We start from the raw sequence: 23773 nt of genomic DNA on the forward strand, positions 1-23773 counted from the left end.
ACTCAAAGCAGGGGGTGGGGCGGGGAAGTAGGGAAAAAAAAAAAAAAAAAAAGAGAGAGAGAGACTATTCTAACTTCCTGGCTTATACTTAAACAACAGTCTAAGTGCAATACACTGTAACAAGCCATTTCTGAACCACAGGGTTCAAAAGCAGTGGAACTGAATCAAAGCAATGTGAAGATGCACTAAATTACATGAGAGCAAGTTTGTTTGCCATAGCATTGGAATAAGAGAATTGGAGATGGAAGAAGAGAGGGAATGAAGAAAAGGAAGAGAGAAGGGGAAGCAGTAACATATTTGGTACCAGCCCTAAAAATATTTTAATGTCTTTCTCTTGACATTGTTTGATGCAATTGCCATTTTCTCTGAAAGTTCTTAAGCTCTCTTCTGTCCTGGGGATGTCAGTCCCAGCAGAGCAAGGAGAATGCAATTAGAGCTAGCTATAAACCTGCCTGGTAACTCTCTTGTTTTAAGTGTTCATTAGATGAAGATAGATCTGCCCTTTTAATTCAGAGACATTGCATACTACGTACAAGTTAATAACTACTTAGGACTTCAATCCCTGACAGAGTTACACATGTAGGCTACAGTCTCTGAGAGGAGATAAAGACATGGAGAGAAAAAACAGCCATCGAGTTAATCATGACCAAAAATCATTACCATCTAAGAGTGAGTGTCTGATTAAGTCTGTTTCAGGATCATTTGGCATAGTTGTTTATAGTGTCCACAAACATATTAGCGCTGAAGAAAACTTTGATGTATGGACACTACATCACTATAGCCGTACATGTTTTCAGGCAAAGGACTTAGTTGCTGTTTCTGTCAGTCTTCGGTGTAGATTTCAAAACAGCAAATTAAAATTGGTTGAGAACAACCATAAGTTCACAAATCAAACTTCCACAGCACGGTGAGACCAATATGTCAGTACCATGATGCAGAGGCGAATGGACACAATCTTCTGCGTCTTGCATACCCTGCTGGGAGCTGTTAGCAAATCTGCAGTCTAGTATTGCTGGCAGCAACAAACTTTCCAATGGCAGGTCAAATCCCACCTTAGAATCACACAACAGAGAGATCCCTGCAGCAGCCTTTCAAGCACAGATCTCCTATGTAGCAAAGATTTCTCTGGGGATGCCCGTGTCTGACTCATCCTTTGCAATACATAACTCTTTCCTTCAAATGCAGACTGGGACTTCAGCTACGTTGTGACTCTCAAACTCTTTGTTTTACATTTGCAAAGGCTTTTGTAGGAATTTGATTTTCCTACAATCATGGAAAGTTGCACAACCTAAAGCTGCATGTGAAAATGCTTCAATTATCTCCAAAGCCTCAATTTTCTAATGTCTATTCATAGCAACTTCAGGTCACAGCCACCTACATTTCTTCAGAAAGTCAGTCTTCTTCATAACAGGATAACATATTTTGAATCACTCTTGAATGCATCTTGCCTTGGTTTTGTAATGAACTAAGGTACTTTAGATTAACCACCATTTGAATTAACGTGCTTGCAATTGACAGAAATAAAGCAATGAGACCAGGAACTATGCAAAGGTATAGTTACCTTGCTTGTACTGATCTATTATTTACATTCTTAGAAAATAGGGCCTTGATGTTGCCAATGTTGCATCAGACCCTATTCACTTCAGTGGATTCAATGAAAGCGCAAGAGTCCATCTGTGCAGAGCTCACTGCAGAAACAACACCGAGTATGTTAAGCTTGATCCTATAATCAAGTTTAATTAGAATCACTGGGACTTAGCATAGGTGTAAAGATCTGTCATGTTGATCTACTTCTAGGATCATAGCCTTAATGTAAAGACATAAAGCATGTTGTTATTACTTCAAATAATCCAAGTTGATCTCCTTTAAAGAAATAAGGTCTGATCTTACAAGCTGGTTCTGCACAGGTAGGGCACTTCCTCTCCACAGAGTTCCACTGACATTAACTGGCATAAGGCAGGTTTTTCCGCATAAGAGAAGGAGGGAAAAGAAGAACAGGAGGCACTAACAAGAATTAAGCTCTTTCCCCTGGAGCACTCTTTTCTCACTGACTGCAAGTCTTCCCAGGGTCCAGAATTAATAAAACAGATAGTAAGATAAGGTGGGGTTTTTTTTTGTTGCACTCCACTCCTCACAGCATCTGCTTACTTGGCTGGGTGATAATATGCCTACACCTAGCCCTGGGTAATAGTACGTAAACACAGAAGACAAATTTTAACTAGAAAGTGTGCGGCAATTGCTAGCAGGGTTATAATTACATCACAGTAATCCACTCAAAAGTTGTAAGATTAGCTATGTAATTAAAAGAGTAATAAGGAATAGTTTAAGAATATGCAAAATTTGCAAGCACCACAAGAGCTAAATAAACTTACAGTCATTTTAGCTTTCTGTTTATAACATGTCATTGTCTTGTCCTCTTCAATGTCAGTGGTACATCAGTAAGAGCCTCAGAGTCACGCTCTCTCTCAGAAGCCTTTTCATACATGGAATTCCTTTTAAGAAATCTGAGTGAAAGGTGGGTAATTTACTTCTAAGAAATACTATGGAAGCAGTGAGTTTTCAAGAAAGAAAACAACATTCTCAAGATAAACACATTAAACTTATCCACACATTTGATTTTTTTTTTTTTTCTTCCTGTTTGGCATTTTCTTTAATAAACACCAGCAAGTAGCTGGTCTAAAAAAAAAAAAAAATTATAATATTAATTTCTTTTTTATCTCAAAGTTTAACCTGATCTAGACACATTTCCTTCTAAATCTATTGCAAGACTTATTATTGGAACCTCTTTAAAGAAAAGATTTCTTCTATTCCCACAATGATTTGAGAAGCAAAACAGGAAGATGAAAAGTACTATTCTTTATTAATATACTATTTTTTTCAACATCTCCAGGCTGAAGTAAACAAAGAAGGCAAAGACGTATGCATACTCCTGTCTCATTTGTCCTGTGCCTGATAGGTCCAGGATTTCATAAGATTTTCAGAGGATTCAACACAGAAGGACAACTATGGGAACACAAGAGTAACACTGCTATGTCTAGAAGTCAGGGAGAATAAATGGTTACATTATTTAAAATCTGTTGTGGTTTGTTGGGTTTTTTTGTTGTTTTTTTAACTAATTTCTTTTAAATACTTGTCTTTATTCCTAAGCAAATGCTTAATGAAAATGCTACCTTGAAGTAGACTTGAACTGTGAATTTTAGCAGAGAGAAAGAGAGGGAATTTCCTTTAACAGATATCAATATTACTTTCAAAATTAGCTAATATTTGCCCCACCTCAAAAGGTCACTAATGCCTAGAGCTTGATCTGTGAAAAAGAAAAAAGGTGGTGGGCTGGCCTAGTATTGCTCTGCCCCCACTCACCTACAAACACAGTGCATGTAGAATGGTATCTATTTTTTTCCTTCCCAAGCGTTTCATTTAGCCCATACCCAAGCATGTCTCTACATTGTTGTCCCTCTAGAATACATCACTAATTTAAACAGGCAAGATTAACCAGAAGCTTAAATAAAAACGTTTTCCTGGTAGAGTCTTGCTGGTAGGAAGCATAATAATGTCATAATTAACACTTGTCTGGTGTTCTTCACATGCCCTCAATCCTCATTTCTACATGCATGACCAGTGAAGGCAAGCTCTTCCTTAGGTGATATATAGGACTAGTTAGACTTATTCTAAAAAATACCCTAGATGCTTACAGTATCCTGGATATTTTTCTAAAGAGTTTTGTACAATGCCCAAGGGTTCACAAGGTGTGCTTTACACCACCTGGAACACAAAGTCCCAGCTATTTACTTTTCTAGGTCTTTGGGACAATGACTTTAATAACACAACCTGAAGAAAAGAAATAATTGAAGGTATTAGCCAATGGCACTGACATCCCTTTCATTCAGTTTGTTTTTCTAGCATGTTAACTGAGTGTAGGGAATAAGCTAACAGAATAATGGCTGAAGAAATAGCATTCTGATGTTTTAAGGCAGAGGCTGAACTCAGGATTCCATATAATGCTAAATTCTTGGACTTACATACTTAACTGCCTTCTATTTTGGGACTCACTTGGAATGTTCTCTCTTGCTCAGTTATTCACTGTCACAGTACTTTAACGCAGAGTTACAATTGTCCAGCACTGCCTTGTGTTTTCCATAGTCTTGAAGAAGGAAGTTTAAGTATCAGATTTAGCTAAGATAATGTTGTTTTTTCAAATCAGTTCCTCTTTTGATTCCTGTACCACTGCACTTCTATGAAAGAATCTAGGACTTTGTCCTTTCAAGTTGTGTAAATAACATTGGAAATACAAAAAAGCTTATAGGTCCTGCCTTGACAAGGATAATGTTTCAGGCTCCACTCAATGGGCAGGCTAGGTTAAGCATGAAATAAAGTCAGCTGCCTGTTTAGACAGAATCTTCACTAATTTTGTTGACACCCACTCATATATCTACGAATTTTCTTTAGGGGCACAATCTGTGTTTCCCTCTGACCACATCTCGTAAAACATATATGCTAGCACATTGACTCCTCTTCCCTTGCAACGGGAGCAGGCTAGTAGACAAGCTGCAGTAATAGACCACATATATGCTGACAAGTATACAAAGTCACTAAATCACAGCAATCCAGCCATTTCTGATTACTTCTATATACCCTTAAACATTAAACAAAGTTTGGCATCATTCTGTCATGCTCAAAATTAGAAACAATTGTATGAATGTCTGCCTTTGTCCCCCTGCCCCCACCTTCTTCCACAATGTGCCCAAAATTGCACCATGCTCCACGAGTAAAGCCAATTCATGCCTTCTGACATGTGACTGTTAAACTGAGACTACTTCAAACGACTGACAGCAAAGCTGTGGTAGCACAATTTTTACTGGATAATGTAAAACTTTGGCTATGATGAAAATTGAGCTAGGAAGTCTGGTAAAGAATAACTAGGATTCCTCCACACAGCCTTTTCCACAATTGAGTCATATGAATGATTTCTGAAATTCTCCTTAGTTATAACTGAGGTATGAGTTATGTACCTTGTGGCTCTTGATCCCATGAAGATGTTTACCTGATGCCTACACTCAGAAAAGTGACCTACATGACCTCCCAAGTTAGCATTCTTCAGGTAGCTTAAAATTGCACAGTAGATTTAAAAAAAAAAAAAAAAATCGTTGAAGAACCCAAACTGCACTTGAGGAATTTACATTCACCACAGAACATGCATGCCTCAAAAATTTTATTCAAGTGCTAAGCCAGTTCCTGATAGAATTGAACACAATTTACACTTTAGCCTTGGATGTTGTATATTCCTTTGTGATAGCTAAGATATGTTTTCCTCACTGGTTGTGTCATATACCAATGCAGCAGTGAACTGTAATTAAAATCTTGCATTAAAACTCTGTTAACCCCAGATTTATGAACTTCTGATATTCTTTGTAAAATAGTGACTGTTAGACAACTGACAGGTAAAGTTTTCCTCCTCTCTACTTTCCCCTTTTTCTCCCAGCTTGTAATTGGCTGGCCACACAGAGCAGAAAGTCATTGGCTTCAAGCAGACTAAGTCTACATGTAGATTTATGTGCAAGATTATGAACTATATCAACACTGTTACTTAGGCATAAGTCACTGAAAAAGTCTAATTTCTGTAAAGATGTGCATTGTTACTGTAGAATTATCTTGATATTTCTTTTATTTGAAATTAACTGTGTGAATATGTCCATAAACAACTTTTGTACTGTACAATAGTACTTCATATTGTTTGGTTTGTTTGGTGCTGAACTGGGGAAGAATAAAAACACTTAAAATGTTTCAAATTTGCTAGGAATAGTACTGGTAATTTACTTCTCCCATTCCCTTTTTCCTGAAAAGGACCCCCCAAACCCACCCAAACAAACAAAAACCAAAAAAAAAACCACACACCCCCCTCCAAAATTTAACTTGCAGTTCTAGAGCAAACAGATTACTATTGACCTGTAGCCATAGAGAGATGCACTAGCATAAACAGAACAAATGCTAATACCCGCATGAAGATTAATCTATCAAAAATGCCTCAGTTTACATGAATTTGACATAAACTGCACAGCTAAAAACCGTTTTAATTGCTCCCACATAGCGTTTTGCATGAATTCAATTAGCCCAATGTAACATCCAATATTAAGGTGAAATGAGAATGCATGTGCACACTAGCCAACAGAAATTATGTGTTTCTGAACAGGTCAAAAGAAAAAAAAAACAACAAAACAAAAAACACACAACCGACACAGGGAGGAAACTGAGAATAAATGCTAGTGTCACATGCTGCCAAGAGGGAAGGGAAAGCACTTCCTCCCAGACACTCAAGTTCACTTTGAAGCTCTCAGAAGCCTATTACTCTGCAGACTAACTGAACAGTGCCAACCCTCCCCAAAACTCGCCAAGCACCACACGTACATATGTTTAGCCCTTTAATAAGAATGGCATTAACAGCCCCCACTCACCACAACCTCCTGGGCCACTGCTCCAGGTCCCCAGGGCGGCAGGTGGCTGCCCTCTTTCCAGGCACTTGAGACAAGCATGACCTCTCCCTCCTGAGCTAGCTGCTTTTGCTAAAAACGGCCAGAAGGTTTTACCCGTTTCCCTGGCCTGGCGGAGCCGAGCCCCAGCAACTCCCAACACCAGGGATGTGCCACACGCCCCCCTCCCCCCGCCACCACAGGGGGAAACGGCAGGACTCCCAGCGCTAGAGCTTTACAGAAGAGGGAAGCGCCGCCAGGGAAGTGCGGCGATGGGGGGGCTGAGGGGACCTGAGGGGCTGAGGAGACCGAGGAACGCACGCGCAGCCGCGCGCGCCTGCCTGCCTGCCTGCCTGCCTGCCTGCCTGCCCGCCTGCCCGCCCAGCCCGCGCTCCGCGTCTCGCGCCGCTCTGCCCGCGGGGGGGCGGGGGCGGACTGCCGGCCGCCTCCAGGGAGCCCGCTCTTCCTCCCCACACACACCATCACGTGTTCAGGGAGCCGCAAAGCAGCGACGCTTTTGCGACAGGGTGACAGCCAAATGGTGCGACATCCGCGGCGGCCGCAGGAGCAGCAGCCGCGGCGGCCGAGCGCTGCCAGGGCCGAGCGCCGCGCCTGGGCGGGGGAGCGCACCGCGGCCCAGCGGGCACCGCACCGTACCGCACCCCACCGCGCCCCAGTGCCCGGCGCGACCCCCCATGAGAGGAGGGGGGGTGGTGGCGGCCCCCCCCGCGTCCCCCTGCCCGCTTGAGCACGGAGCGCTCCCCCCGCCCCCGATGCGCCCTTAGTCCCGGCCCCGGACCCGCCTCCCTCGCTCCCCTCCCCGCCGGCGGCGGCGGCAGCAGCAGCAGCGTCCAGGTGCGGGCTTCAAACCCCAGCGCAATGGCGTCCAACGCGGCCGAGAGGGAGATTCTCTTCACCGAACTGCAGGTAAGCGGCGGCAGCGTCCCTGCGGGCGCCGCCCCAGCCCCGCTCCGGTCTCCTCCCTCGCGGGGAGGATGGAGGATGGAGCCGCCGCCGCGCCCCGCCGCCCCCTGCCCGCCGCTCGGCGCGGGGCGCCCACCCCACCCCGCGGCCGAGCCGGGGAGGCGGCGGAAACCCGTGCCCACCCCAGGCCTCTTCCCGCCGCTCTCCCCCGGGAGCGGAGGCGCCGCCGCCCGGTCACGGCCCCACCCCGCTGCCGGCCGCGACCCGCTTTTGTCTGCTCTCGGCTCCCTCCTTCCCCCCGCCGAGCGGCCGCGTCCCTCCGGCAGGGCCTGCCCCGGGCCGCGCCCCCCACCCCGGCCGCGGCCCCGCCGGATGGGGAGCGTCCTCCGCTGCCCCCCGGGGAGGCTGCCCGCCCCCGCCGGCGCGGCGGAGCCGCTGCGGTAGCTGGTAGCGCTCGCCCCCCCCCCCTCCCCCCGCCGCCCCGGGCACGGCGCTCGTCAGGGCCCCGGCCGGAGGGGCTCCCGGTAGCCACCCCGCCGCCTGCGTCAGGGTCAAGCAAAGAGCCTTTCCCCCGTACGTTGCACGGTGCAGGAGTCGGAGCAGTTTCCTTTATGTAGGCCTTGAACTCGGAGCCTGTGAAGAGAAGAAAACGGTCCGACCAACGTTATTTGTCACACGGCAAGGGTTCTTGTCATTACAAAAAAAACCCCAAACAACCCCCCAACCCTGTAAAAGGCCCGGAAAACTCAAGACTTGGTTGTTTCTATCCCTGCAGTTTGACCAGTTTTGGTTGCCTGTGCAACTGTTACTTTTCTGCTTGTCAGCTGCGGGGTTAGATGCAATTTGGGAGCTTCACTTTTGTGCTCTTACCTTTAAATGTCAGCTCAACATGCTAGCTCTTCAGCTTCCTTGTCCAGAAGAACGCTTGCTTTTTTTGGTTTTTTAATTTATTTTTTTTAATATACACTGCTAAATTTATGCAAGTTGTTATGGTTAACCAGGCAAAGAATGTGTCTCTGAATTTATTAGTTGGACAATTAGCCAAAGAAAGAAGTCCGTAAATGGAAAGCATTGAATTTAATGATCAAGTAGAAATTAGAAAGGCATGCTTTAAAAATGAAAAAACTTATTTCTGAAATGCTATTAAATTCTCCTGTAATTTTAAACGTTAGTGATGTGCTCACTTGAGTAACAGAGGAAAATAAGGCACAACAGAGGTGTAGCAGTCTACTTAATATTGTAGCGTATGAGATGGCTGAAGGCTAAGAATCCATCTAAAATGCTGAACTTTAATCAGTGGCTCATAAGTGTCTAGGAAGAATCGCTATGTTAATACAGACTTGATACGATGATATATAAGCTGGTAAACCTGTTTGAAGTGGTGAGCTGTGTGAATAAGTAACTATGGTAGTGTTACAGGTAAGCTAAATGGAAGCAGAATTTCTGTAGAAGTACTGAGAATGAGGTTCAGATTAATTTAAACAGAAATGGGTGGGGGTTTTATTTGGGGGGACTTTTTTGTTGGTGGGGAGGGTTGTCATTTTGTTTGTTTTTTCTTGGAAGGTGAGACTGATACTAATTAAAAAAACAAACCCAAAATAGTGTGGATTAGATCCTTTGGTTGCACTGTCTCTTCCATTATACGTGGTAACTTCTGTATCAATAAGTGCAGTTCTTTGGGCAAGACAGAAGGTTTACAAAGTTAACATGGAAATCCCAGTAGGGTTTAAGCTTTGTAAACTGCTAACTTTTAGGTATTTTTAAGAGGAACTTCCATATTAGGAAGAACCACTGTAAAGGTGGTGGTTTGTTTGCAGTGGTATATATTAACAGTGGAGTGCAAAGGCATCAGTATCCTTTTTCTTGGGAATTCTTCAAAACAAATTACTCTTCGTATACCTGTGCACAAAAGCTAGTTTAGTGGCATGTTCCTGAAGTAAAGGGAACTGCAGTGAAGTGTGAGGTACGCCATTTCACTCATGTTTCTTCAGGAGGAAACTTCCTCAATCTAAAGAGCTCTTAAGTTAAAAAGTGCTTATATGTAACATGGGCTTTTACTTGCATATTGCAATCTTGCGCAGAAGGATGAGGAAGTTCTAGAATGCATGGCTGAAGTAAAGGTTGAAAGCAGCACGTAGTTGGGTTAATCTAGATCATGAACGATGCGTGATTTAGATGTTTTGCTAATATTCATGAAAACCTACTGAAAACGAGCTAAAGCCAGTGTTAATCCCAGGCTTGATCCTGACATGGAATCTAAAGTGAGTATCAGTCAGTGCTCAATGTAAGGCATTGCCTATTGATATCGTATGTTCTCCACGTGCTTGGTTATGCTAGCCCTGCGTACTCCAGTGTGCTGTCAGTAGTTAACTGTTGTCGTGAATCGATTGAACTCTCCTGATACAAAGATTGGCAAACTTTCACAACTACTGACTAACAGGATGTGAAGTGAGTTCTGAGAAAATACAAAAAATAAAAGGGCAAAATAACTAACTGCTAAGAAGAAAGTGGTAAAACATAGATGTGGTATATGTACTTGTTTCAAAGTGTACTGGGTTTAATTAAACAGGCCTTAGATGGTACTTTTCACAGTGACAGTTTTATATTTAAAAAAAGTGACTCTGTATCTGATAGAGCAGTTTCTTAAAAGCCTTTCCTAGCAAATATCCACTAGACATTTCTGTCCTACTTTTTTTACAAAATATTTTCTCCATTCTTCTATATCTTACTTTAAACATTTCACAGACAGTTAATAGGATGTGGAAAGTCTACCTTGCTTCTAAGCAAGTTTTCACATATGTTTCTTCAAGATGAAGAATGCAACACTTATTCCTCGGTAGTTAGCAAATGCATGGTACGGAATAAACTTGGTAGTAAAAAAAATATAGCTTTACCAGCAAAATTACCTGATTACCAAAGACTGAAAGATTACATAAAGCCGGCTTACCTTTTTACTTCCTTTTATCTCCAGTACAGGTTCTTTTGTAGGACAGGGAAGGAACTTGGGTAAGAACCAGTATTGCTGATGTTGCCTTCCTTTCCAAAATTCTGCTGTCCTTCCCTGGGCTTGCATCCTTTTAGAACTTTGTGCAGCAGGTAAACTAGCCTTTCCAGTGCTTGCTTTCAGGTTAATTGCACAGCCTTTAACTCTTTGCTTCCTGGTGGAAGTGGCAACTCTGTTTTCTCATAAAATTAAACTTTAACTTATGATACTGTGGGCTGTTAAATAAGGAATCTATGAAACAAAATCTTTTAAGTTTTATATGAAAAAAGGTTTTGGATTTTTTTTAATCATTATTTAAAAAAAAAAAAACCCAAACAAAACCACGTTTTTGTGAGGTGGTGTGTATTTCTGAAGATGTGTGCTTTCTTGGCAGATGATAGACAGATGTCAGCATAGTAAGTTGATATGGCTGGGGTAACAGAAATTATTACTTAGAGTATTTAAATGAAGCTATTGTGTATGCAAAGTGATTTCACTTTTGTACTTCTAGGTGTTCTCTGCCACTTCTTTTCTACACAGTAATGTGTTTTAAACTCTAGACTTTTCTCTTTAATATTACAGGATTTATTTTAAGAAAATTTTTGGTTCATTCAAAATTGTGCTTCCAAATCAATACCCGTTTAACACCAGAAAAAACCCAGTATATTACTTGGTTTTATTTGCTTAAATGAAATTGTTTGGTCAAGATAGAGAACTTAGGCTATGCCCTAAAGTAAATAAGCACATAACAGACCCCCATTTACTTCAGTTGGAAGTGTTAAAGGCTCTACTTGCAATGAGTTCTTCAAACTCAGCCATAATACATATTTCTAAAATTACAAAACATTGGCAAAAATGTCTTTATTTCTGTATTGGTCAGAATAAAGGGATTTTTTTAAATCCATATTTTAATGGAAGTCCTCGTCATCTAATTTCCTAAGATACTTTACTCGAGGATCTTGAAGCATAAATTTCATGACAGAATTGTGTTTAAAGGCCATTGGTAACTTTCTTAAAGTAGTGATGAACGGTACTACAACTGAAATATATGTAAATTATGCTTACACAATGGCACATCCGGTATAGTTTTTAGTTTATTTTTCCATTTCATATCTGGGACAAGAATATTCGTAAAATGAATATGATTGAAAAATGCTCAGTATTTTGTTAGTCTGCATGATATAAATCGGACAGTTGAGTCTTAGATTACACAGCTGTGTTTTGTGTATAAAATCAGGCACTTGTACCTCACTGTGTTGGGTTAAACTACTAGCTGGGACTGTGAAGACCTGCATTTCATTCCTGGCTGCTCTGCTCTCAGCTAGGTGACATTAGATGACTTTGCTTACTCATGTCTCAGTTTCCTCATCTTTAGAATAGAGGTAATGATGCTTTCTTTTTTTAGAGATAAAAAGTACTGGGTATTTATTATTAGCTGTGGTCAAGTGCCTAAGGACACCTTAAAAAGGTACAAGTAACCTAATTAATCCGTTTTGAACAGACGTTGTAATTAGGCTGAACACTCAGCAGTAAGACTGCCTTCAAATACTGTTCAGCTAGGACAGATTAGCCTCAAATAATTTTGAATTACTCTTGTTTCTTCAGAACAAAAAAATGTCACATTCAAGTGAAAATATCCTGAACTAGTCTACTGCAGTTTCAACATGAATATGTGTGTACAGCTGCTTGGGACTTCTCAGGTCCCTACAAATGCTTCTAGAACTGGTGGATTTAGGGAAGTACTTCAGGTTTTTTCCATTTGTGGATATATATTACTCTTTAAACAGTACTCTGTTCAAAACTTGTATTAGTAAAATATACATCCTGTTCTCAGTGGAACATAAACAGTCCTTAAAAAACCTTTAGGTAGGTGCATGGGTGGGGGTTTTGGTTTTGTTTTGGTTTGAGGTTTTTTCCGTCTTCTGAATTCTATCAGTCTGCCTGTTAGTGTAGGAACTTATATATGATGTAGGCTTGTATACATTTGCCTGTATTTTCTCTATCAGAGCAGATATCTAAGACCCAGATCTGTTATTTTAACACAAGATAAATTATTAGTGACAGCTGGTAGAAAAGTATATTTGGTTACAGTATGTGTAATAGCTCTGCCGGAACAGTTTTATACATTGTGAATGGTCATTCTTTACAATGCAACCTAAAAGCTGTAGTAGAATAAACTAGATAAACATGTCCTTTACATTGGGAAACTGTGGTTTAAGGGCTTAATGATGGGATTAAGAATCTCTTCGTCAATGTCTCGGTGCTTTGCTGAATTAGAGACTAAGGCATTACATGGCCTCTACTTAGATTCAGAGTAACAAAGCCTTATGGTATGGTATGTGCAGCACGAAGGTCTCAGTCTGCTTTTTGGTTTTGCTTTTTCTAGAAATCACTTGTACAACAGGTACAAATTGGTTGATGGTAGGCTTTTTGTTTGTTTTGTTTTCTCTACGTGGATAAGTGAATGGATGCAAGAACAGACTGAGCTGAAGCACCTCTCATGAGATACTGCTCTATAGCGTGGGCAAGGCGTTTGTATGGTCCTTTGAAGCTTTAATTATTAATGATTATTCTGCAATTCATGGCACAACCAAAATAGCTTCTTTATTAATGTTTGCAGTGGCAGTGTGGGTGTTTTTTAAAAAAATTGAGATTTATGTTTTAGGATCCAATCCATGACTTCTGTTTTATTGAGATATTATTCAGAAGTACTACATTGAAAGTTAGTGCCACTAGTTAACAAAATGTATTTGGCCTGTCCTTGCAGTATCATCATATCTGATTAGTTTATTTGAACTGCAGCAATATAATTATGTCACACTGTCACAAGTCCACACCATTTTTGTTCCTGCCATTTTACAGTTACTGATTACTTACTGTTTGACAGCTCATCGGTGAATTGAACTACTCACATGGCATCCTGGGCATGCATCCTAGGGGGCAAAGTTCTGCTCCGTGCATTTTCTTGTGGTGCTTTGTGGGGTGCTTTCCTGAACCTTCAGGAATTCTGTGACTGGGTCGAACTAATGCAGTTTTGTGGCATCCATCAACGTTGACAGTGCAACTTCTGGCAGCTGGTGAGGAGGATATGGCTGAGTTCTGTGGAGAGCAGACACTACTATGAACAGGATAGTAGTGTGCAGATGCAGGCTTGTGTTCAGCTAAATGGACCAGCTCTGCTGGGAATTTTGCTACTGTTGTACTGTGAGTAACAGAAGAGGCTGAAATCAAGCTATTCAGGCTAATGCATTTAACTTCACAAATAGGGTGAGTTGGGACAGTTCACATGATCAGTTACTATGGCTCAGTTATGGGACTACCAGCCGTGAGTAGTGGTGATCTGATTGTGTTTTAAGAGCAGGCCACACCTATTTTTCTTCATATTAGGTATAGATGCAGTTTCCTATACTGCATATCAACATTATGCCCGCTTTGGCTGTAGTTCCTGTTAAGAGTAGGCCACAACTATTTTTCTCGATATTAGGTATAGATGCGGTTTCCTATGCTGCATTATGCCCATTTTGGCTGTAGTTCCTGTTTGCTGCTACAGTGGCGTACAGAGCACTTCCGGAGTGGATGCACCGTGATGGCAAAAGTCTGCTCTCACCAGCGTAGTTTGCCGCTTCTGCTGGGCAACCAGGGAAAAAACAGGAATATTACCATAAGTGTATTTTTCTAGGACAACTACATCTGTAGTAAAGGCTTTTGTTATTTTATTGTAGATACATAGATAGCTATCAGGTACCAAATAAGAAATGATTGGCTGGGAAGGGCTGGGCTGGGCTGTGAAAGGTTAATATGTTCAGGTTTTTCCTGTTCTTTTTTTGTGCCATAAAGAAAGGTTGATATGTGGCAGGACCCAGGGAGGGTTTGCTCAGGCCCATTATGCAAATCCGGAAAACTGGGCTATATTGGTAAAAACCTTAATGTAGACAGATTACATTAGTTAGGTTTTTCTGCCTCCAGTTCCTATGGATTTCTTGAAGCCTTGCTTTCTTCACTGGTGGTGTATTGGTTTTTAAATGACAGAGAATTTCTGACTTATTCTCTAACTAAGTACAGATCAGAGAGCTTGAATCGAAAGCCTGTAATATCTGTTTCATGTCTGTAGTATTATATATGGTAGTTTGGTGCTGAAGCAAACTGTTTTTTCTGTTGAGGTTTTTCAAACATTTGCTATCCCGTGACATGGTAGCAGGGCTCGTAGATTTGAAGTTTCCATTAAACACAAGAACATGTTAACCTGAAAATGAAAGTAGCAGAACCAGTGCTATTTCTGTTGAGGAGAACCAGGGGGACAGCTTTCCACTAACTTTCCACAATTGTTATTAGAGTGTCACAAAATAGAATCAGCAGCAGATCTACAGCCAGGAGAAGGCATAATTAAGTCTGCGATACCAAGGCACTAATAGATTGTATCAAAGTTCGGAGATAAATCACAGGAATAATGTGAGGCTCTGTCTGTTAGTGTGATAGAAACACTTGCAAGCAGTTCAGGTCAGAAAGGAGAACTTCTTATGTGCATTACTACAAGAGTATTAGTGCTGGGCCTTAAACCCGGAGAATATTGCTCAACTCTTGGAATGTAAGGGCTGATATACCTTTTTTGTTAGCTTGTAAAATTTAATATTCAAAGCATTTAAAGATTGCTATCATGTACTATTTCTTTATGCAATTTAAAAATAAGATACATGTACGTGAACTTCATAAGTGCATATGTAACGTCTTTCTACGTACTCGTGTTTGTTAGACTATTGAAATAAATAGATTATTTAAAGGAGTAAGAGCTAATAGTAAGTGTAATTTTTATTTACTTGATTTAGAAATAGTACTTCCAAATAGCTGTTCTTAAATTATTTTTCTATCTGTATCTATATAATTTTTCTCATATATAAACTTCCTGTAACTTTTGAGGAGAAATTGGGAGTCGATGATTATAAGAAGCGGAAAAAAAAGCTTTTTTTTTTTCTTCCAAGTCCCAAACATGAACTGGCTAATTAAACAGGAAATAATATCGATGATATGGTTTGGTATATCACTGGCAGTATAGTTTGCTTATGAACTTAGGAACTTTAGTATATGTATTTTTGAAATCTGTCAAAAGGTACGTTCAGTTTGGTTTCTCGTTGCGCATGACTAAGATACAAAGCAGGTCTGCAACATAAATTTGGGATGGAAGAGTTCTAGTTGGTTCATTGACTGTGCCGTGTGCTGGAACTGGAAGCTTTACCCATGCAAACTTGAGGCTCTTGTTCAAGTAAAGTGTCAGACTTTGTCAGCTGGTGCTGCTACTGAAAGTAAGTATCTGCCTGTTGTGTTGCTTTACATTTGCACAGACAGCTATACGGTGAACAGATTTAGTTGTAACGTTTTGTTTTTGTGGGTTCCCTCCCCCTGTCCACCCTCCCCAGATTAGTGTTCAGCCAGATCAGGTTCACAATCTAGTTCACTGTGTAGCCATATAAAGGTTTGTACTGGCATATATCAGCAAATGGTCTGGGGCTGGAACAAACTGCTAGGGGAAGATAGGACTGCTGGTTCTTTAGGGTGCTTTTTAGTGCCTGCAATGCTGGTTTATGGAGTAAAAAGTTTATCAGATTACAGGCTGAGATGTACTCTCATGTATGTGGCTTTGAGCTAAGGGACTGTGAAGAGAGTCCAATTCTGCTGCAGATGAAGATACAGATAGCAAACAGTCCACGCGCTGTCTATGGCAATTCTTTTCTAGCTTTGCATTCCTCAAGCAGAAGGTCTCACAATATGCTGTATGTGACAGTAAAAACCCGTTTGTCTGAAAAAGCATTGAAAATAAAATTGTTTTGGACATCATGCGTGGATGGAAGATGAAGTTTCATTTAGTTTGATGTTGAAGGTTGAGAACAGTGTTAAGGTTTTGTAGCAGAACACTAGGCAAATGTGGGGATATGACCACAACTCTATTTGCTAGCTGTCAGAAGTTGCTGTTAAACCTTTTACACACTCGAGACAAGGAGTAGTTTTAAAAAATCTTGAGTCCTTTTGTTATTTAACTTGAGTGAAGGAAAAAGTGAGTGTACAGTTGAAACAGATGGGATTGAATTTTGGAGTAAAGACAACTTACTGTGCAAATAATACTATAAAAATACTGTCCATAAAAATAATGAAGAGTGTGCAGTATTACAGTTCAGTATGAATACATTTGTCAGTTATTGAATAGTTTAATAACTGTGAGCCATTTGAATATTTAGTCAGAAAAACCCCCAAACAATTATGAGTTGAACATTTGCAATAACAGAATACCTCTTAATGGTTACATGAGCATCAACGAAAGCACCACTTAGAGGACTTTGAACTACTGTGTACAAGATTGATGCTGTGCTGCAGAGGTCTAGCCAAATTTGGGGGGAAAAAAGGCCTGAAAATATAGTGTAGAAATAACGAATTTGAGGTAACAAAGTGATTAAACCTTTTCAAAGTTCTCATGATGTTGAATTAATTTTCAAAATTACCAATTCTTTCTCCTTCTCCTTGTACATATTTACAAACTCTGGGTGTGTTGTCTTTATAACTCAGCTATGTCATTAGAATCTGGGACTTTTTTTTCTTAATTTGTGTTGTTGGGGTGAAGGATTGTCTTTAGAATAAACAAAGAGAGTGTTTTTCATTAATCTAGATGTTCCAAAACTCTCTACTAACAACTAGCTAATTTGCGTAATGTGGACAAGAAACTTTATGCCAGTCTTTAGATAAATGGAAAAAAACTTGCTTAGTTCTGTTGTTCTGCGTATCTTTCTTATTTCTCTTCTGCAGGAGAAGGAACATAACCCCTTTTATGATAGATTTTAGGATTTGCATTGTTTACATCTCTTAGGTTATTAGAGATGAGATTGAAATTGCTTTTTCATCATTGTGATGCATATTATCTTATCACTTGGATTTTTAAGTAACATAAGTCCAAAAGCCTCCAAAACTATTGTTGAGAATTTAGGAGGAATGCAAATCAGCTGTGTGGCCTGTTGCTTTTTACAAGCATAACATGTAAAACCATCCACTGCTTTTCTACTTGATGTGTTTATTTATACAGGAAGACTTTGCAAAACAGTTAAGTGGAATGTGTTTTAAGAGGATGTTTCCTTTATAGACAGATCTGCATATGACATGGCAAGATTATTTCTTCTTTAATTCTCAAATCACGTAGGCTAAAATTATAAAACAAATGATGACAAAGAAGTGTCAGCTTTTTTTAAAAATAAAAGACAAAAATACATTATTAACCTTGGAAGCTGTAAGGATGTATGCTGCTGACAACCTGTCCGGAGCACATGGGGAACTACGTGGGCATAATGGGGTGGGGAGACAGAATACAGTAAATTAGATTCTAGCAAAAGATTATCCAAGAGACAGTCAGACTGAAGGCAGGGTTTCAAAGACTTGTATTGAAAAGTACCAAAATAAGCATACTACGGAATATTTTAAAATCAGCAATGCCTTTTTGTAGAACATGTTCTAAACTTAGTGGCAGCAGTAGAAAAGTAAAAGTACTGTAAATCGTACATGCCTGACTACTAGTGTAGCATTCTTGAACTGCTGCCCATTTAGGACTCGGCAATCTCCTTTAATGGAAGCATGTTTTCTTCAATATTTGAGTTTGTTTGTTGCTTATTTATAAGCTCATATTAAGCTAGTGTTTTAGGCTAAGAACGACTGGATGTTAAAAGTTATAATTTGCAAATTATAATATATATATAATTAGACATCCTCAGGAAGATGATTTAAATGTTGTTCTTGAAACTTAACCCATTACTTAGTGATTTTTCTTCAAGTTGCTAGAATTTGTGTCTTCGGTCTCTCCTCTCCTGAAGAGAGGGAGACATGGCATTTTGAAATTTAGAACAGATAGTACTTTAACATTAGAACAAAATAAATTATTTCAGAAGGTTTTTTAATTGTTGTTCCCTACTCCTTTATTCATACCAGTTAGTCTGAGTCAAACTAAGTATTTGTCTATTGGGAGAAAAACGTAATCAGTTTTAACTATTCATCTTTATCAAGTTGGTTCAAGTATGTTTCCCCATCACATAAGCCACTTCGCAAAGTAGTATCTAAATCTGACTTTTTTCCTTTTAATTTTTTATGTGCGCTTTTCAAAAAAAATTACTATCGATGGCAAAGTACATGGCACTCAGCAACAGCTAATTTTTGGTTTTGGGGGGCAGACTCCTTTCTTGAATTCTGCCTTTTGCTGTAACATACTGCAAAATGCAGAAGCAATTTATGATTGTTAATTTAAATGTTTTAAAAATTGGTGTTCACCTGTATTAGGATTCTGTACAAGAGAGTGAGTGAATGTATTCTCAAGCTTTAATTAAACTAATTCTAGCAGATTTTTTAAAAAATTCTTAGAAGTTTCTTAAGTACAGGAGGAAAAAGGACATTCATCTGCTGTAGAGTAGTATTCAGTATCATCTATTTTTTAGGTTAGGAGCCAGCACTAATATTAAAGTGTTCTTTTTTTGAAGTGTTTTCTTTTTGATGGGAGTAACTCAGTGACACAGTCAGGGCAGCTGCTGCCATGCACACGGGAATTGGTTTCTTTAACTCCAATTTGATTCTTGAACCAGATGACCTTGGGCATGAAAGAAAGGCAAGGGAGATGCAAGTTCTGCAAGTGACCTCCCATTTTTGTAACTCTTTCCTTCCTATAATAGACTGTTTTATGGACTCAAAAGTAACATTTCATTTTGTCAGCATTTGTCTGCCTTTCCATCTGTTGCATTTACTTGAATCAATTTACCATCAATTTCAGGTTTCACAGTACTTCAAGTAAACAGAATTTTAAAACTTATCTGCAGGCATCCATATTCTGAATTTATTCACATACATTTTCTAAACTATGCAGTTGAATTATTTTCTTGTTGATTTCCATCTAGCATGTAATATTTTCTGCAGATTTCCTTCACTAATTTTTGTCTTGCTAACCATGTATGTTGAAAATGTCAGATGTTTCTAATTACTTTTATGATTTTTTCCAGTGTTATAAAGTAAGCTATCTACTGTCCTGAAGTATTCAAGTGTTTCTTTGTTGCAATGAATATACTTGAAGCTTAGTATGTAGTCAAGTACATGTACTAGGAATTTCTGCAAATCTGAGTTACAGCAGCAACGAGCAATTTGGTGGCATATACTGGGAATGGTTAGAGATGCCACTTCCTCCCTCAGGGTTAGCAAGAGGAGAAGGGAGGGGCTGGCTGTGGTTCTGCATCTTCAGAAAATGGGGAGAACCTGTGTCTAGGCAGAAGCACTGGCTGTACCCCAGAATGTTTATAATAATGTCAGATTATTGCCCCCTGGCTAGGTAAAACAGTGGGAAGGGTGTGAAAAAGAAACCAGTAATGCTCAGAGAGGTCAGAGAAGTATACAGTTGAGAGGATGCTAGCCTGAGCTAAATATAGTATCTTGTTTTGGAAGATGGTGTAGACAGATCGAGATTGTACTTTATTTTTGTGTAGTTTAATTTCTTTTTTTATTATAGACATTTCTTATTTTTCTCTTGTGACTCTTGACATTTTAATAGCAAGCTTGAGAAAGGCTCAAAACACACACAAACCACCCCCATGCCCCTTTCAAATACAGCTAGAAAACAGCTAAAATTTAAGTTTCCATCAGAATATGCTGATTTCTTTGATCAAGTAGAAGAAGTCTTCCTGCTGGTATTTTTCAGTCAAAAGTTAGTTTATGTGTTTTTGTCTCCTACAGATGACATGCTTTAGATTAGATAGCTCATTATAGAGGAATACATAGTAGATACTCTTGGGAATGCAACAGGTTAAACTTCAATCATAAATAGCTTCTGACTGCAGTAATTTCTTTCTTTAGCTTAAAGGACTTCATGAAGGTTTTGTTGAATGTCATATCTAGAGTATTTTTTTGTAGCTCTTGGTTATTAATAATGCAGAATAGTCTACTTCCGTTTAACACATTTTTCATGCTACAGTTTCAATTACTAACTAAAGGTTTTCCTCAGGCTGCTAACTAAAATCCTTCTGAACTGGAATGAAGTGGAAAACTTTTAGCCTTGAAGAAGAATGTCTTGAAAGTTATGACCATATCAAAATCAGTTACACTGAAATATTGGCAACAAATATTCCTAGAATGTTTTTTAAAATTGTGTGTGCAAAACCTACTCTGTATATGCGTCCTGTAAAATAGGGTGAGGCTTTTAATATTGAAAAATGGATCAATTTAGGATAAACAGAGGTTAAATACCACATTCAAGATTCCATTCACATGATTGGTGCCGGAAAACACGTTGAATGTATGTGTAATCTTACCCACTCTGAAAAAGGAACGGTATTGAAATCACTAACAAGTATGCCTCATTGTGGGCTTTTTGAATACTCGGCAGGATAAAAAGCAACTTATCATTCTCCTAGTTTAATGCAGTTGGAAGGTCAGAACTTTTTACCATTATTATGTAAACTTTGGTTTATAGTATATCCTTCAAGATTGACTTTTATAGGCACATATATACGTGATGCATTGAAAAACTGTAGTTTTATGCTGCTTTACTTCTGATATGTTACAGGTCTCATTGGTGCATTGGTTATTTGGAAACAGGAAATTTTCTTTTTGCTTGTGTTGTAGGTGAAGACAGGCTTCTGTTTCTTCATGAATTCTCTAATGCCTAGGGGATTCTTAAATAGAAAATGGACATTAAGAGTCAGTGAGATATTGCCTACCATATTTTAAGGGTCAGAGAAAGAAGGATTGCAAAAACACTATTCAAATGTATCACAGCATACATCAGTGATGCTCTGTAAAAGTCTCAGACAAATGGGGATGTGAAGTAATGCTTCTATAAATAACTCTGTGTTCATCCATAAACTTTTACTGGAAAGGCATGGAATGAGATGTCTGCATCTCTGCAAGCAAACTTTGGGTGTGGCAATACTTATGCCCCATAGTGAAAAGTGATTTTTTTTTTTTTTTTTCTACTTACCACCTGTAAAGATGAGGAAAGGATTTAAGGAGGCTTTTCTATCCTTTTACTGCTGGAGGTGGAAACAGGAGCAGCATTGCCAGCTGGTTGGAGGTGTGAACTTAAGTAACTTCAGCTATAATAGCCAAAACTACTGTGAAATCAATCCCAAAGTATAAAGACATAGTTCCTTGGTATAAATACAAACATACATCCCTTTCCTGTAATAACAGATTCAATTACCAAACTGGGGAACCCATGAGCTATGTTACACAGTCCTAGAAAGCAAAAAAATCTCATTCCTTCACCAAGATCTAGTATTTAGCCACTTGGCCTGTTGCCTCATAAAACAGATGTTAGTATTATCTCTGATATGTATTGCTGCATTTATAGTGTACAAAATAGTTGGCTGCTAAAGATGATGGCTTAATTAGAGTGGAATGTAGACTCTCAGCTCTTCCATTAGTTTTGCAATGGCTAAAAATAGCTCCTGTAAAATATAGTAAAGTTAAATGGACTAACGTATCAGTTGTCTGTGCTGAAAGTTGAAATTTCCGTAAACAAAGAGATTTTTTAATTTTTTTTTCCAAAAAATCTGTCCATCCCAGAAATTGAGATTCTCTTACATAGATCACTTTGTTGTGGTTTTCAGATGGAAGAAGTTAGTGTATTGTTCTCTAACAGTGTCCTGACACTTGTATGTGTTATTGAGAAATTCTTGTTTACTAGCTGAGGATTTCTTATACAGCATTTCACTGATCAAAGATTTTTAACCTGCACTGAAAGAACAGAGAAGTCCCAAATTGTACTGACTTGTTTTTGTAGTAAGGTGTTTTAGCATTCTTCTCCTGTAGTTTAGTTAGATGTGTAACTTAAGTGTAACACACCACTTACAGATGTGGCAATAGCTGATACTGTAATTTGTGGATGAGCAGAATGGTCAATCTGTTGCATTATCTGAGATAGATAATAATACCTTTTAATTAGGTAATAGTAGCTATTATCTAATTCATTTTTATAATAGAAGAAAACCACCTTACAAATGGGAGTGGGCCTGTTTGTCATTAAGTATTAATAACTGGGGTTTGGGTTCCTTGGGAGTTTTATTTTGATATTTCTGCGTAGTGATTAAAACTTCTTCACAAGCAGAAATTTAACCACACATGTTTATCTTAATGTTAACACTACAGCCATTGAAAATGTGTAGTTGCAATGTTAACTTCACACTAAGGTAAGTATATTTTCTGGATGCACGCCCAAGAAACTGTCACCTTTGAACAGTGTGCGTTGTGTTTGAGGAGGTGTTGTCAAAGTCATGAGGCGTGATTGTGACTCATGTCTGTTGACTGACCTTTTTACCTTTGAAAATCTGTTTTACCAAATGAAATATCATATTCTGTAGCTTGGATAATGTAGTAGTATTTTTTCCAACATCTTGAACTATATGTATAATATTATTCTGCTCTGAATGTTAGACAAAATTAGGGAAGTATTCTATATGAAAAAAAACCAATAAAAGTATTTATATTGGAGTGACAGAAAACAAAATTGTACTAACTTTCTGTAGCAGCAGAAATGTTTTATTTTAGGTGTTTGCTTTTACACACATTTCAACAGATACCTTACTAGTTATGTTTTATTTGGGGAAGGGGGAGAGCATTTATCACTTCTGGACAGGTTACTAGTTTCTGTATTGCTAGTACTTAGAGGCACATTCTCCACACAACGTTTGCATGACCTTAACTTTATCTGAAATATTTCTCTTTCTTCAGTAAGTTTTGTTGGACTTCAAGCATTTCAGAGCAATAGAACAACTGCTTGCACCAAACTTGAGCTTAATGTAACTACAGAGAAATCAATCACATCAAACTGAGACAAGTCTAATGATAAGAATTTCTCTCAAAAAAACTTTGGTTCAGTCTCTAGTAGTAATTCAAAATGAGTATATTAATTTGTAAAAGAAATGGATACCATGCGTACCCATATTTGGCAAGACTATTAAAATATACACTTTATTTTAAAAGTACATACTGTATCTATTCAAGAAATCACTCTAGGCCGTTAGGATGAAGTTGTTTATATATTTACATGATACAGAAAATTGCAGATATTCCCATGAAGAAAACAATAACTCCATGTTTATTTGAAAGTGTTTAACAAACAAACCCCACCAAAACCTTAGTCTCTTTCAATGTTTATTTTTGTTATCAATTTTAAAATTTAAGGTTTTTTTTCCAAAGCAACCTCAAAAGTGTCAAATACACAAAAAATAGTTGTTTCTCTATTTACCAGTCTTCACACTTTTATTTGTGTAATGGGATCTTAAGAATTTTTCCCCAAATTATGTCTCAAAAGAAGATTAAATTTTTCAGATCAGAGTTGGAAAATGCAAAACAAGTTTGTGCATGGAATTCCTGTGTTGGCGGTAGGAGATGGCACACATTC

The 23773-nt window shown here is 39.0% G+C and overlaps 1 protein-coding gene across 1 annotated transcript in view; it reads left to right on the forward strand.

Annotated features, from left to right (window-relative positions):
- The first annotated feature begins 6996 nt into the window (after positions 1-6996).
- PKN2 (protein kinase N2) overlaps positions 6997-23773 on the forward strand; it is a 55160-nt gene continuing 38383 nt past the window's right edge. The window contains exon 1 of the mRNA XM_075759855.1: positions 6997-7391. Within this exon, the coding sequence (XP_075615970.1) occupies positions 7344-7391 (48 nt within the window). The 5' untranslated portion in view covers positions 6997-7343. The remainder of the gene's footprint in view (positions 7392-23773) is intronic.

Source organism: Balearica regulorum, chromosome 8, assembly GCF_011004875.1.
Source record: "Balearica regulorum gibbericeps isolate bBalReg1 chromosome 8, bBalReg1.pri, whole genome shotgun sequence".
Lineage (NCBI taxonomy): Eukaryota > Metazoa > Chordata > Aves > Gruiformes > Gruidae > Balearica > Balearica regulorum.